At 42.5% G+C, this 15,470-nt stretch overlaps 2 protein-coding genes across 12 annotated transcripts in view; one reads left to right on the forward strand and one right to left on the reverse strand.

Moving 5' to 3' along the window:
• The window catches only part of GART (phosphoribosylglycinamide formyltransferase, phosphoribosylglycinamide synthetase, phosphoribosylaminoimidazole synthetase), a 29,069-nt gene extending 28,214 nt beyond the window's left edge, over positions 1-855 (reverse strand). For 2 of the 7 annotated variants that reach the window (XM_065913604.1, XM_065913601.1), the window contains exon 1: positions 430-855. The gene's annotated coding sequence lies outside the window, so the exon portion shown is untranslated. Of the gene's footprint in view, positions 1-17; positions 108-429 lie in introns of those variants that run through there. The other 5 variants (XM_065913607.1, XM_065913606.1, XM_065913608.1 and 2 more) reach the window with 5 other exon arrangements.
• Positions 856-1,061: 206 nt separating this feature from the next.
• The window catches only part of SON (SON DNA and RNA binding protein), a 30,330-nt gene continuing 15,921 nt past the window's right edge, over positions 1,062-15,470 (forward strand). For 4 of the 5 annotated variants that reach the window (XM_065913491.1, XM_065913492.1, XM_065913493.1 and 1 more), the window contains exons 1-5: positions 1,062-1,182; positions 4,167-4,333; positions 5,867-11,770; positions 13,067-13,227; positions 15,172-15,318. In XM_065913491.1, the coding sequence (XP_065769563.1) occupies positions 1,106-1,182; positions 4,167-4,333; positions 5,867-11,770; positions 13,067-13,227; positions 15,172-15,318 (6,456 nt within the window). In that variant the 5' untranslated portion in view covers positions 1,062-1,105. Of the gene's footprint in view, positions 1,183-4,166; positions 4,334-5,866; positions 11,771-13,066; positions 13,228-13,457; positions 15,094-15,171; positions 15,319-15,470 lie in introns of those variants that run through there. The other variant, XM_065913496.1, reaches the window with a different exon arrangement.

Genomic DNA, 15,470 nt, shown 5'->3' on the forward strand with positions numbered 1-15,470 from the left:
AGTCAGAGGAAACTCACCCGGCGACACAGTGGGACTTCGAGGCCCGCGCGTAGACCCTCGCCGAGCTCTCTGGATCTAAACGCCCGCCACGCGCGCCGGAAGCTGGGCGCGCGGAATCCGGTGCGCACGCCCCTCCCCCCCGCCCTCGACTGGCTTCGCCTCCCCATTGGCTGGCGCGGCCCGTGGGCCCCACCCCGAGGTAATCAAGAGTGATTCCCTCCCGCTCTCGGGCGCGGCCTGAACCTCCCCTCCGGAGCAAATCTCTTAAGCCCTACTCGTTGAGAGTGTTTAATTCTGTGGTACCAGGTGCCACGTAAAATCTCTATGCTTCCCCCCCCAGAACCTCCTGCACTCTGAGGAGGGTGGGGAGCGCCAAAATGCTAAACCCATGTTCAGCTACTTGTATGTTGCTTAGGAATCAGAACTGACCGGCTACTGTGCAAAAGTCTTGTGACGCGCCTGGCTCCTGACGAGATTAGAATGCACCAGGGTTTGAGCTCAGCTGGCTCGTGACCTCTGGCCCAATGCTAAAATGGAAAAAAAAGCTGATTATAGGATGCCATGTGAGAGAGATGGGGGGATGAAAACGTTATTCTTCGTACGGTGGGCAGGCGCTGATAATGTGCTTTCCCGGATGGATCTCCCCTGCCGAAACGCGGAGACATCCAGGAATGTTGGAGCACCCTGTTGCCCTCCCCGCTCCCTTTCCTCTCGGAATTTAATCTCGGGTAGTTAGTAACTAAATAAGGCTCTTAAACCGCACCCTCCCCGCCGCTGAACTCTGTTGAAGACTGACAACTGAAACTGACACAGCCACCTCGAGAGAGACTTCTCCTGTAATGGCGCCTGCGTCAGTCACTAACATGGCGGACACAGTCGTGCGCGGCGCAAACGTCAGCAGCTCTACCCCAGACGCTCAGAAACAGAGGAGGAGAGCGGGGCCGTGCTCGCTGATAGGTTCGGAGGCGGAGCGTGCCGGTCTGGGCTCTCCCACAGGAGCCAATCAGGACGGCGAGAGACGGAATTGGCCGCTGCGCCTCCTCCCGAGGTATGCTGGGAGCCTGGAGGACTAGTGAGGAGGAGTTGAGAGAACGGAGCGGACGCCATGGCGACCAACATCGAGCAGATTTTTAGGTCTTTCGTGGTCAGTAAATTCCGGGAAATTCAACAGGAGCTTTCAAGGTAAGCGCTCCTCAGACTCTTCTGCTCCCAAAGGACCCCTGGGACCCCACGGGGCCCTCCATGGAACCTTTCTTCAGAGACGCTGTCGTTGCTCGTCTCAGGCCCGGCTACAGCCCCGCCTGGGCCTGGGATCCATTTTCCGGCCCCCCCACCCCCATCCGCTCCCTCCCTTCCCGGCGAGGAACTTCGCCCTTTCCGAGGTAATCCCAGGGGCTCTTCTAGAACCGATTTAAGATGCTCAGCCTTCTCTCCTGTTTGGGCATCCTCTACCGTCTAGCTACTGTAGGCCTGCTTGTCCACCAGGGATGGGCCTAGTTCCTTCCTCAGCTCTGCCGCCGCGCTTCCCCTCCCCCTCTCCGCCTCCGCGGATTTCGCCGGCCGGTGTCTTTGACCGGAAAGGGGTCTAACGGCCGTTTCTTGAGTAATCTTAAATACGCTTTATTATTGCAAGCTTCGGACTCCTTGGGGGTCGGGATCTTTTGATAAGATTATTTGGGTTCTAATGTCCTGTGGCTTCCACCAGATAGCATTCTAGATAGTCTGGTAGATTAGAAATTTAAATTAAAACAGTTCAAGTTAACGTTAGCTATTGTGACAGAATATTCGAGGCGAGGATGGAAGGAAACTTTGAATTACTAGTAATTACTCAATTTAGCAAGCGGAAAGTGGGATTCGTGTGTTGGTCTAAATATTCTTGCTCCCTCTGTCCCAATTGACATATTTGACCAACACGCTATTTTTGTCATCGCTACTAGTTTACCCTTGGTTCCACACTATTTGATTGGGAAGAGACTTCAAAAGAAATAGTTGCTTACTCAGAAAGGAAAATCGCGTGGGTCATGTTGTTTAGTGGTTGTCTTTTTGTATTTTTACTTTGTATAACGTAGACATTTGTTCCGAGTTCAAATGCATTGTTAGTTGTGTTTTAAAAGTTGAGAGCTAGAATCAGGCGTGAGGTGGATTTGAAAATTAGCCGGAAACGCAGTTGTAAACTGAACGCTCCAATTAACATAAGGTTATGGGGCAGTGATAGAGATTTGCTGGAATTCTTTGCGTGATAACATTTTTTTAAAGTGGGAAATATATCTGTTCATTGATTTAGTTGCTTTTTGAAATTTTGTCATATGCTAGTTATTTTTAGGATGGTGAGAAACGACCTGAGTTAAGGGGACAGAATTTTTCTGGAAACTTTTTAATAGTTGCATGCAATAAGTAGTTGTGTTTTCTAGTTGTAATGTCTTGTTTCTGTACCTTTTAAAAATCAGGTTTTGTATTAGAAGCTTTATTGTTATAGAAGGTTTAGAAAAAATAGAGAAACGAATTTTAAAACACGTAGTTATTGATCTTTATGTTCTTTCGTTTTTTTTCTTGTGCATACAGATGCACGTGTTTTGTGAAATGTGATCATCTTGTTTTGTGTTGGTTGTTTTTTTCAACCTGTATATTGTGAACTTTTATCATGGTTTCAGTAGGCTTTGGAATATTTTTCTGGGCTCCATAGAATTCTGTTTATTGTAGAATTGTATTGATATTTTAGGTGCCTTGAAATTTCCACCCTTTTTCAGTAGTTGGATGAACATCCCGATAGCTTTAAGATGATTGCTTTCTTATAGACTGCCTGGTTTTGTTTTTTTTTAATCCCTACTTTTCTGATTTTTAAATCCGTGGATTTTTTTTACTAAGGTAAGCACAGTGTAAGTGCTTAGGAAAAATGTAATGAAAGTCCAGGAAGAAAAAAGAAAATTAGATAAAGCAGTGTATTACTACAGGAATATTCAGCTTCTTTTCAAGTAATTTATACATTATCAGTGTCAAAATTATTTGCTATTTTTGTGAGCTGTAGGTTTTTTTTTTTCTTCTCATTTTTTTATGTATATTGGTTTGAGTGAGGAGACGGATACTTAAATAGTTTTAAATTTTTATATATGGATGGTGAGGAGGAAGAGCTCTGGTTTTGAATGCCAGCTTTACCGCTTTAACTAGATGTTTTTTTTTCTTTTTTTGGTCTTCTCTGGGCCTCATTTTCCTCTTTGAAAAATCAGAACAATAGTGCTGATTTCAGAGTTTGTGGGGATAATGAGTTTAGAAATGTAGAACCATGTGACCCTAGTTAATAGTTAATAAATGTTAAATAATATTTATTGTATGATTCATTGTATTCGAAAACCAAATAATCTTTAGTAACATGGAAAGCTACTAAATTTTTTTGTTAAGACTTAAGTTACATTAAGTCACAGGTGCTTTTAAAGTATTTTTTGAAACAATTATGTAAATTTGTACAGAATAATGCAAGTGACAAATAAAGATACATAAAAATGTATCATCCGTCAAGATTCTTCTGTCCTTGTGAATTGAAAATACCGTTAAGTGATTCATTCATTTACTGTTACTATAAATAAATTGGTTTACATGATTTTGGTAACTGGGTGAAATATAAGTGTATTTTTTCTTTTCAACATTGTGGCATTTCAGTAACTGAACAGTCTCAACCTGATCTGAAGCTACCAGTTATACTTTTGACTAAATGTGGCTAAATTTGTGTTCCTTCATATTGCTGATGGTGATTGTGATCCATCCAGAGGTGTAGCTTTATTATCACTATAGCATTTACCATAATGTTAGGTAATGTGTTTTTCTTTGGTTTTGTGATTGTGATCTTAGTAATTTTTTTCCCCTGAAAGAAATGTGCTGGCTGAGGAGTATTTTTTTTTTTTAAAGAGTTTGGAAACCTGTTTTAAAGATTTTCTTAACTTTTAACACTTCTGAAAACTTTAAGAAATTGTTTGAAAATAAAAATGTGCCAACTGTAAGTAGTGTTAAGGAAGCACCGTTGATGGGGAAATGGGGAATATCATCCAAAATTAAATACAAAATGGTGAAATATACGAATAATATGAAGGTTTTTTTTTTTAATAAGTTGAGTTACAAGTATTTATATGTCATGATAGAATTATTAACGAACCCTGATAACTTTTGTTCTCAAGTGGAAGGAGTGAAGGACAGCTCAATGGTGAAACAAGCACACCTGTTGAAGGAAACCAGGCAGGTGATGCCGCTGCCTCTGCCAGGAGCCTACCAAATGAAGACATAGTTCAGAAGATAGAGGAAGTACTTTCTGGGGTCTTAGATACAGAATTACGATATAAGCCAGGTAAGTTGGAGATAATTACCTGTCTTGAAAGCTAAATTTTAAAAAATAGTTAATAATTAAATAATAGTATTTCTTGATTGCAGGGTATTTAAGATGTTCATTAGATCTAAAACGTCAGTAAGTTGAATTTTTAATTTAACTGATTTACTGAAGACTGTTTTTGCTTATGTCCATTTTTTGAAAATACAGTTGGACTTGTTTGCTTTACTGGTGGAACATAACTGTATTTGGCTCAGTCTTGTAGTGCCTCAGTGCCAGGATTTTGAATATGGATTTTCATTGAAAAATTGTGTAAATGTCAAGTTTTGGAAGGTACAGGAGTCTGGACCAAATTGTAATGATTTTAAAACCCTGGAAAGTTTTATTTTAAAGTTCAAACTTAGAGATTACCTTGTTTTTGCATCTACTTTTAAAGGTGCAATAAATGAGGAGGAAGCATTGCTGCATATTGAGCATTTGGGGAATTGATTAATTGGTGCTTAGAAATGAGTTATGATCAAGCATCTTTTATTTTTGGAAATGGAGACATTTTATGGAATTTTTTTTTTTAAGTATAGAGTATGGCTTAAAAAATAGTATAGACTGTTCAGATTCATGACTTCAGCAACTTCTGTTGAAGTATAATGTAGATTTGGTACATAAGATAAATGATAAGTAGAAAATGATTAGTTTTGCTTTGAAACAGGTCTTGTCATGTGTTGATTCACTTTTCCCATAATCTTGATGACCTGGATTTCTGATGATCTTTTTCTGAGATCACTAAGGTTTATCAGATTTGATACTGGCATTAGAGTAAATCTCATCTAGTAATAAAGTAGAAGCCATTTTTTGGTTTAGATGAGTAATGAAAGGAAGAGGTGTTACTTTTATTAGAATGCAGCATGAGTGAAAATTTGGGTTCCATGTTTTGTGTTTGTTGCTCAGACCTTTGCATTGTTTATAAAAGCATTCCCTAGCATTTGCTGAGGGTTTACTTGATGCCAGGTGTTATTCAATGTACTTTGCATGTTTTAACTCAGTTTGTCCTCTGCCTGTGAAAGACAGTGTCAGCAATTGAGTGGTGCATTGATTCAGTATGCAAAAGCAGACAGTCTGTTCTAAAGTCGGTGCCACATTGTTTCTTGTATAAGTAAATAGGGGTTATGAAATAGTCACAAAAATTATTCAAAAAAAAATTATTCAGTATATGTATTTTTAGGAATTTTAATAGTTAATAACATGAAAGATGTTCATCTGTAAGTGTAGTCTAAAAGTAACTTGTATATTGAGAGATGGAGAAAATAATTGTTTTTAATGAGCTCAGGAAAAATACATTTTAATGTAATTCTAAAAACTTTTGTAATAAATTAAGAACTTATTTTTAACCCTGGCTTTAGTTGTAGAAGAAGTATTGCAAAGGTGCCAGTCTTCAGATAGCTGGTTTATGGAAAATTATTTAACAGGAGATGTTTTATGGTATCTTAACGTGGAATATAAGGTATTGTTTATCTATCTTGGGGAATATTTGACATAATTAATTTTACTTAATTTCAGACTTGAAGGAGGCATCCAGAAAAAGTAGATGTGTGTCTGTCCAAACAGATCCTACTGATGAGATTCCTACCAAAAAGTCGAAGAAGCATAAAAAGCACAAAAATAAAAAGAAGAAAAAGAAGAAAGAAAAGGAGAAAAAGTATAAAAGACAGTCAGAAGAATCCGAGTCAAAGCCGAAATCACATCACGATGGGAACATAGAATCGGATTCCTTTTTGAAGTTTGATTCTGAACCTTCAGAGCTGGCACTGGAGCATCCTGTGAGAGCGTTTGGCCTGTCTGACACCAGTGAGTGTTCCGCAGTTGGGCTTGAACATCCTGTGGTTTCAATGGAGGTCTCAGAGCCACACACCTTAGAAACTCTGAAGCCAGCTACAAAACATACAGAACTGTCAGTTGCATCTACATCAGTAGTCTTAGTGCAGTCAGAACAGTCTGTGGCAGTAATGCTGGAACCATCCACAACAAAGATTCTGGATTCCTTTGCAACAGCACCAGTGCCTACTACAACAGTAGTGCTAAAGTCATCTGAGCCAGTGGTAACAATGTCAATGGAGTGTCAGATGAAATCTGTGCAGAAATCTTTGGAGAGCACACCTCCAGAGCCATCAAAGATCATGTTGCTAGAGCTATCAGAAACTCTTGTGTCATCAGAGACACCTACTGAGGTGCACCCTGAGCCAAGCACGTCAACAACAATGGATTTTCCAGAGTCGTCAGCAACTGAAGTGCTAAGATTGCCAGAGCAGCCTGTAGAAGGACCATCAGAGATTGCAGATTCATCCATGACACGACCGCAGGAGATGCTGGAGCTGCCCAAGACCACAGCGTTGGAGCTGCAGGAGTCGTCGGTGGCCTCAGTGATGGAGTTGCCGGGGCCACCTGCGACCTCCATGCCGGAGTTGCAGGGGCCCCCTGTGACTCCAGTGCTGGAGTTACCTGGGCCCTCTGCTACCCCGGCACCAGAGTTGCCAGGGCCCCTTTCTACCCCAGTGCCTGAGTTGCTAGGGCCCCCTGCAACAGCAGTGCCTGAGTTGGCGGGGCCCTCTGTGACATCAGTGCCACAGTTGTCACAGGAATTGTCAGGGCTTCCAGCACCATCCATGGGGTTGGAGCCACCACAGGAGGTACCAGAGCCACCTGTGATGGCACAGGAGTTACCAGGGCTGCCTGTGGTGACAACAGCAGTAGAGTTGCCAGGGCAGCCTGTGGTAACAGTAGCAATGGAGTTGACCGAACAACCTGTGACGACGACAGAGTTGGAGCAGCCTGTGGGGATGACAGCGGTGGAACATCCTGGGCAGCCTGAGGTGACGACGGCAACAGGGTTGCTGGGGCAGCCTGAGGCAGCAATGGTGCTGGAGTTGCCAGGACAGCCGGTGGCAACGACAGCGCTGGAGTTGTCAGGGCAGCCTTCGGTGACTGGGGTGCCAGAGTTGCCAGGGCTGCCTTCGGCAACTAGGGCGCTGGAGTTGTCGGGGCAGCCTGTGGCAGCTGGGGCACTGGAGTTGCCTGGGCAGCTCATGGCAGCTGGGGCACTAGAGTTCTCGGGGCAGTCTGGGGCAGCTGGAGCCCTGGAGCTTCTGGGGCAGCCTTTGGCAACAGGGGTGCTGGAGTTGCCAGGGCAACCTGGGGCGCCAGAGTTGCCTGGGCAGCCTGTGGCAACTGTGGCGCTGGAGATCTCTGTTCAGTCTGTGGTGACAACGGAGCTGTCAACGATGACCGTGTCGCAGTCCCTGGAGGTGCCCTCGACGACAGCGCTGGAGTCCTATAATACGGTAGCACAGGAGCTGCCTACTACATTAGTGGGGGAGACTTCTGTAACAGTAGGAGTGGATCCCTTGATGGCCCAAGAATCCCATATGTTAGCTTCTAACACCATGGAGAGCCATATGTTAGCATCCAACACCATGGACTCCCAAATGCTAGCGTCCAACACCATGGACTCTCAAATGCTAGCATCCAACACCATGGACTCCCAGATGTTAGCCTCTAGCACCATGGACTCCCAGATGTTAGCAACCAGCTCCATGGACTCCCAGATGTTAGCAACCAGCTCCATGGACTCCCAGATGTTAGCAACCAGCTCCATGGACTCTCAGATGTTAGCAACCAGCTCCATGGACTCCCAGATGTTAGCAACCAGCTCCATGGACTCCCAGATGTTAGCCACCAGCTCCATGGACTCCCAGATGTTAGCAACCAGCTCCATGGACTCCCAGATGTTAGCCACCAGCTCCATGGACTCTCAGATGTTAGCAACCAGCACCATGGACTCCCAGATGTTAGCCACTAGCTCTATGGACTCCCAGATGTTAGCATCTGGCACTATGGACTCTCAGATGTTAGCTTCTGGCTCCATGGATGCTCAGATGTTAGCGTCTGGTACCATGGATGCCCAGATGTTAGCATCTAGTACCCAAGATTCTGCTATGTTGGGTTCAAAATCTCCTGATCCCTACAGGTTAGCTCAGGATCCTTACAGGTTAGCTCAGGATCCGTATAGGTTAGGTCATGACCCTTACAGGCTAGGTCATGATGCCTACAGGTTAGGGCAGGACCCCTATAGATTAGGCCATGATCCCTACAGACTAACTCCTGATCCCTATAGGATGTCACCTAGACCCTATAGGATAGCACCCAGGTCCTATAGAATAGCTCCCAGGCCATATAGGTTAGCACCTAGACCCCTGATGTTAGCATCTAGACGTTCTATGATGATGTCCTATGCTGCAGAACGTTCCATGATGTCATCTTATGAACGCTCTATGATGTCTTATGAGCGGTCTATGATGTCCCCTATGGCTGAGCGTTCTATGATGTCAGCCTACGAGCGCTCTATGATGTCAGCCTATGAGCGCTCTATGATGTCCCCTATGGCTGAGCGCTCTATGATGTCAGCTTATGAACGCTCTATGATGTCAGCCTACGAGCGCTCCATGATGTCCCCAATGGCTGACCGATCTATGATGTCCATGGGTGCTGACCGGTCTATGATGTCGTCATACTCTGCTGCTGACCGGTCTATGATGTCATCGTACTCTGCAGCTGACCGATCTATGATGTCATCTTATACTGCTGATCGTTCAATGATGTCTATGGCAGCTGATTCTTACACCGATTCTTATACTGATACATACACGGAGGCATATATGGTGCCACCTTTGCCTCCTGAAGAGCCTCCAACAATGCCACCATTGCCACCTGAAGAGCCACCAATGACACCACCATTGCCTCCTGAGGAGCCACCAGAAGGTCCAGCGTTAGCCACTGAGCAGTCAGCATTAACAGCTGAAAATACATGGTCTGCTGAGGTACCAGCATTACCTCCTGAAGAGTCTGTATCACTGCCTGAACCTCCTGTGAGTCAAAGTGAGATTGCGGAGCCTTTGGCAGTGACTGCTAATTATTCAGTGTCAGGATCAGAGCCTTCAGTGTTAGCATCAGAGGCTGCCGTGACTGTTCCAGAACCACCGCTAGAGCCAGAGTCTTCAGTTATGTCAACACCTGTAGAGTCTGCTGCTGTAGCAGAAGAGCATGAAATTGTTGCAGAGAGACCAGTGACTTACATGGTGTCTGAAACTCCCACAACATCAGCTGAACCAACTGTGTTAACATCAGAGCCTTCTATTATGTCAGAGACAGCAGAAACTTACAGTTCCATGAGGGCTTCAGGACAGACTGCCTCAGAGGTATCTATGTCCCTGCTGGAGCCAGCAGTACCTATTGCAGAACCATCACAGAGCACTGTAGATCTGCCAACCATGGCTGTCTTAGAGCCGCCATCTGTGGCTGTTGCAGAGCACCCAGCTGGGACTGTTTCAGAGACATCAACCATGGCTGTCCCAGAGCCACAGGCTGAGACTGTCCTAGACCCTCCAGCTGCGGCTGTCCAGGACCCTCCAGCTGTGGCTGTCCTGGACCCACCAGCTGAGGCTGTCCCAGAGTCCCTGGCCTTGTCTGAGCCAGAGCATGTTACCATTCCTTTGCCAGTTGTTTCTGCCCTGGAGCCTACTGTGCCTATCCTGGAACCAGTGGTGTCCATACTTCAACCTAATGTGATTGTTTCAGAACCATCTAGTTGTGTCCCAGAGTCCACTGTGACAATTTCAGAGCCTCCTGTCACTGTCTCAGAGCAGACTCAAGTAATACCAGCTGAGACAGTTGTAGAGTCTACACCAGTAATACTAGAGTCTAGTGTTATAAAAGGAATGAATTTACTATCTGGTGATCAAAATATTGCTTCAGAGATTGGCATGCAGGAAATAGCCATGCATTCAGATGAAGAGCCACGTGCTGAAGGACTCCTGAAGAGTGGCTCTAACGAAACTGGAAATTGTATAAATACAGACCTTAATACAAATAATCACTTAATTGCTCAAGAGATGGAACGTAGCACAGTGTCTGCTGCCAGCACTGGCGCTGTTGGTGAAATTGGTGAAGAGACAATTTTGCCTACTAGTGAGACTAAACAATGCACAGTATTGGATACCTGTCCTAGTGTTGGTGAAACTGAGCTAGGAGGAACTCTGTCTTCTATTGGTCCCCTTGTCCTTGAACCTGAAGCAGTGGGAACTGGTAAGGATCTTGAATTTGGCACAGCATCTGCTCTCAGTTCAGTTAGTAAATATGATGTTGAAGTATCTTTAACTACTCAAGATACTGAACATGACATGGTAATTTCCACCAGCCCCAGTGGTGGTAGTGAAGCTGACATAGAGGGACCTTTGCCTGCTAAAGACATTCATCCTGATTTACCTAATAATTTTATCAATAAGGATGCAGAAGGATCATTACCTGTACAGGAGAGTGATCAGATGTTAGCAGTTGCTGTCAGTCCTAAAGAAAGTAGTGGAGAAGATAAAGAAGTATCTCTCTCTACTAAAGAGATAGTGTCTGATTCAGGATTTCCTGCCAGTGTTGATGATATCAATGAAGCTGATTTAGTGAGACCATTACTTCCTAAGGACATGGAACGTCTTACAAGCCTTAGGGCTGGTATTGAAGGACCTTTACTTTCGAGTGAGGTGGAACGGGATAAATCTGCTGCCAGTCCAGTTGTAATTAGCATACCAGAAAGAGCTTCAGAGTCGTCTTCAGAGGAAAAAGATGATTATGAAATTTTTGTAAAAGTTAAGGACACACATGAAAAAAGCAAGAAAAATAAGAACCGTGACAAAGGCGAGAAAGAGAAGAAAAGAGATTCTTCATTAAGATCGAGAAGTAAACGTTCCAAGTCTTCTGAACACAAATCGCGAAAGCGCACCAGTGAATCTCGTTCTAGGGCAAGGAAGAGGTCATCTAAGTCCAAGTCTCATCGGTCTCAAACACGTTCGCGGTCACGATCAAGACGCAGGAGGAGGAGCAGCAGGTCAAGATCAAAGTCTAGAGGAAGGCGATCTGTATCAAAAGAGAAGCGCAAAAGATCTCCAAAGCACAGATCCAAGTCCAGGGAAAGAAAAAGAAAAAGATCAAGCTCCAGGGATAACCGGAAAACAGGTAGAGCTCGAAGTCGCACCCCAAGTCGTAGGAGCCGGAGTCACACTCCAAGTCGTAGGAGAAGATCCAGATCCGGGGGGAGAAGGAGCTTTAGCATTTCCCCGAGCCGACGGAGTCGGACCCCAAGTCGACGGAGCCGCACCCCTAGCAGACGGAGTCGGACCCCGAGTCGACGGAGCCGGACCCCGAGCCGACGGAGCCGTACCCCGAGCCGACGGAGCCGGACCCCGAGCCGTCGGAGAAGATCAAGATCTGTGGTAAGAAGACGAAGCTTCAGTATATCACCAGTCAGATTACGGCGATCACGAACACCCTTGAGAAGAAGGTTTAGCAGGTCTCCAATCCGTCGCAAACGATCCAGGTCTTCAGAAAGAGGCAGATCACCTAAACGTCTCACAGATTTGAGTGAGTCATTTAAAAGTTTAATGGTATTAAAGAATGATTTAAATCTGAATTTTTTTCTGTGAGTTTAATGAAATATCAGGGGTTATTGGTTTAGGATAAAGATTTCTATCTTTAAGTTTTTGTAATTAGCTTCTGTTTAGAAAATGTGGGAATAAGTACATTTATAATTAGCTTTAAAAGACTTGCTTTGGAGTCCATTAGAACCAAAGTATTTCCATACTTTAATGTTTTCTTTCTGCTTGAACCATATACCATAACTAAAAATGGCAAGTAGAAGTTCATTTAAGTGTTGTTACTGTAATTATTCCAACATAGGATCTTGCAAATAAGCCTAAAGTTAAACATTTCTTTTTTAAATAGTTACATGTCTTAAAATGGCTTAAAATTTAACAGAACTGTTAAATGTTTGTGAAAATAATTGATTGGTATAATGGGTAATGTAAGTGAGTAGGGAATTTTGCAGTGGGGAGTTAGTGATTTCAGTCTGCCTTAATTTTACAAAATGAAGTGTTCTTATATCTCCTGGTTTTTTAAATGTGCAGAGGTGGCTAAAACTTGATGGATACTGTATGACTACTGTTAATAATAATGGATAATTTGTCATTGTTCCAGTAGATTGGACATTTCCAGGTCAGAGTAGTCTAAAGAAAAAGCCCTTGACAACCCTAAGGGAGAATGATTCAGTTCAACAGATGGTTTTTGAGTTCTTTTTTATTAAAAAAAAAAAGATTACGAGCTAGTAAAAGAGACACAGATAAAATGCATGTATGTCTCTTTTACCAAGTAGTGAAACTGCCTCAGAGCAGAATGTGATGATGGCTGTAATTACTGGTACAGATTAGGTACTTTGGGAGCATGGTGGAGAGGAATGTTAAATTCTGACTTAAGACTTGTTATTTGAAACTGTGACTGTTTTGAAATTGGGCTCAAAGAGTGATTTAAAATGTTATTAAGAGATTTAGAAGGAGAGTAATTTAAGGGGCACCATAGTTTTGGAAAATAAAGTAGGCTTTGGCAGGTGTGTGACTTAGTGTGTAGCAGGGTGATTATTCTAGTTGTGTAGTTTAGCTGTTTTGTATAGTGTTTGAGTGGGAAGCTGAATATGGACTTCATTCCTTTTTAAATATGGGGCATTTTCTTTATTTCTTTAAGTCTTTCAGCCAAAGAGTGATTTCATCACAGCTGTAAGTTTGGGCAGAAAATTGATGTCTTTAATTTTTTAGCATGTAAAACATTAGATAATATAAAATGTATAGCCTTTCAGGAAAACTGCTTTTTGTATTTTTCCTCTTGCAGATAAGGCTCAGTTACTTGAAATAGCCAAAGCTAATGCAGCTGCCATGTGTGCTAAGGCTGGTGTTCCTTTACCACCAAACCTAAAGCCTGCACCTCCACCTACAATAGAAGAGAAAGTTGCTAAAAAGTCAGGAGGAGCTACTATAGAAGAACTAACTGAGGTAAGCTAGACAGAATTTGTTTTCATTCTTAAATGGATTACTCCAGTGATGTTGACTCTGGAGCGTGCCAAAAACCTGAATTGTGGGCTGAACTGATAATGGCTGGCACCGAGTGGCCAAAACCCGAAATACAGACGTGGCAGCGGCAGAAGCTCTGTTTAGCAGGCCATTATCCGGGATGGCTAAGCTCCGCTAGCTAAAAGTTACTTCCCATTACTTTTGCTTTCCAGTTTTAGAAGCCAAACTGACTGAGGAGTGGGACGGTTCGTTTGAATGGAGGAGGTGTTGAGTGAGCAACACGCAGAAGCTCGCCTACAGTTTCGTTTCCATTCACGACGCTGTTCACTGATCGCCACGAGTGTACTGCATATACGCAAAGACACAGACAATCTTCAGAAATGATCTTTTGCCACCGGAGCTTGGAAATTAATGAGAATAGCTGGCCATTGCCTGAAAGGAACTTCTTTCGCATCAACATTTCGGGTTTTGGCTGTTTGGTACCAGCCATTGGTGATAATGGCCGGCCATTATCAGTTCTTCCTGCGGTTCGGGTTTTGGCAGTAACATATATATTTTAAACACAATTATTTTTGTTTTTAAGAATTTGATCTTTTCAATTGAGGCTTTTTTTTTTTTTGTCCTTTGGCTTTGTTTTATTAAAATTTGTGTGTTTTTTTTTTTTTTTTTTTTTTTGGAGGACGCTGAAATATTGCTGCTAGGATCCAGAAATACCACACTGTTTCAGATATTGAAACTTGTTATTGGCTAGCCTTATGCCAGCCTGCCACTGTCAATATATTCTGTTCCCCTTGGTTACAAGCTTGGTATACTCTGTGTTTTTGGCTAAATGAGCTTTTTATCCTATTAAAATATTTTCAATTGATAAGGGATATGATAAATTCTACTGCTTGTATAGAGACAAGTCCACCCAAATTTACTCTGACCTTTTTATAAAGCCAGATAATGGGAGTCTGTTCCTTTGCTTCTCAAGGAGGAATTGACTTTGCTTTATGTGTCAGACCTCATCATTGTACCCTCTCCATCATGCCTTATATTCCATCCTTGAGTTCTGTTCCTTTAGAGACTCAACCTATAAAACATTTATGGAAAGATATGCTATTATCTAGCCCAGTTGCAAGTGTTTCAAATTTTATTTAGCCATACATTTGGGGATTGCATAGTTTCTTAATATCTTTCCTTACTTAGATTTACTACAATATGAATTACAACTTGTTTTTTTTAATGTTTAAGGACCTAGTGAAGGCTTCTATTGCTTGCTTATCAAATCCAAGCTCCTTATCCAAAACCTTATGAACACTTAGTGATTCCCTATATATTTTAGCCTCATCTTCAGCCCTCTTATCCCTTTTAATAAGTTTTCTCTCACCTCTTTACCACTACCTGACTATAGAGTGACTTTCTTTTCCTTTCCTCCTAATCCTTTTTCTTAACTATGAAAATCTGGCTTAGAACTTTCAAGGAATATTCCTTGATTATCAGATTCTGCCTGATTCTGTTCTCTCTTAAGCTTTTGTTCTTTGAGCACTTATGTACTCAGTTTGTATTATATCAGTTTGCACTTGTTAACTGTGTTGCTCTGTAAAAGCGTTCCTCAATTATCTCATGTGTATGTATTCCGTCTTTTGAACTAGATTGTAAGCTCCTTGAGAGCAGGGACCATGTCTTTTACTTTATTTTTTTGTATTCCCTGGACAGTGCCCAGTACAGTGCTCTGCACATAGTAGGTGCTCAATAAATGTTGTTAACTGACTGACCAGCTAGAGTGTGTTTAAATAAGTAGTGAGCTAAGTTACCCAGCTATAATCTATCATTAATCTTGTTTTACTTTTGAAAGTTGGTTTTATGTGGTTTTGAATTTAAGAAATTATGTGTTATTCTACATAAAGTGTAAGATTTATCTTCTGTTTGTTTTTACTTTTTAAGAAATGCAAACAGATTGCACAGAGTAAAGAAGATGATGATGTAATAGTGAATAAGCCGCATGTTTCGGATGAAGAGGAAGAAGAACCTCCTTTTTATCATCATCCCTTTAAACTCAGTGAACCCAAACCCATTTTTTTCAATCTGAATGTGAGTATTAATGTTTTTGAACTGGTGAAACAGCACAGCTTATAGAACTATTTAAGGAAAACTGAAATAATATTTAGTTTTTAATTTACGTTAAATACTGTGAGAAAGTCATTTTCAGATTATGTTGAAAATCTGTTGAGTTTTAATTAAGA

This window comes from Muntiacus reevesi, chromosome 21 (genome assembly GCF_963930625.1).
Source record: "Muntiacus reevesi chromosome 21, mMunRee1.1, whole genome shotgun sequence".
Lineage (NCBI taxonomy): Eukaryota > Metazoa > Chordata > Mammalia > Artiodactyla > Cervidae > Muntiacus > Muntiacus reevesi.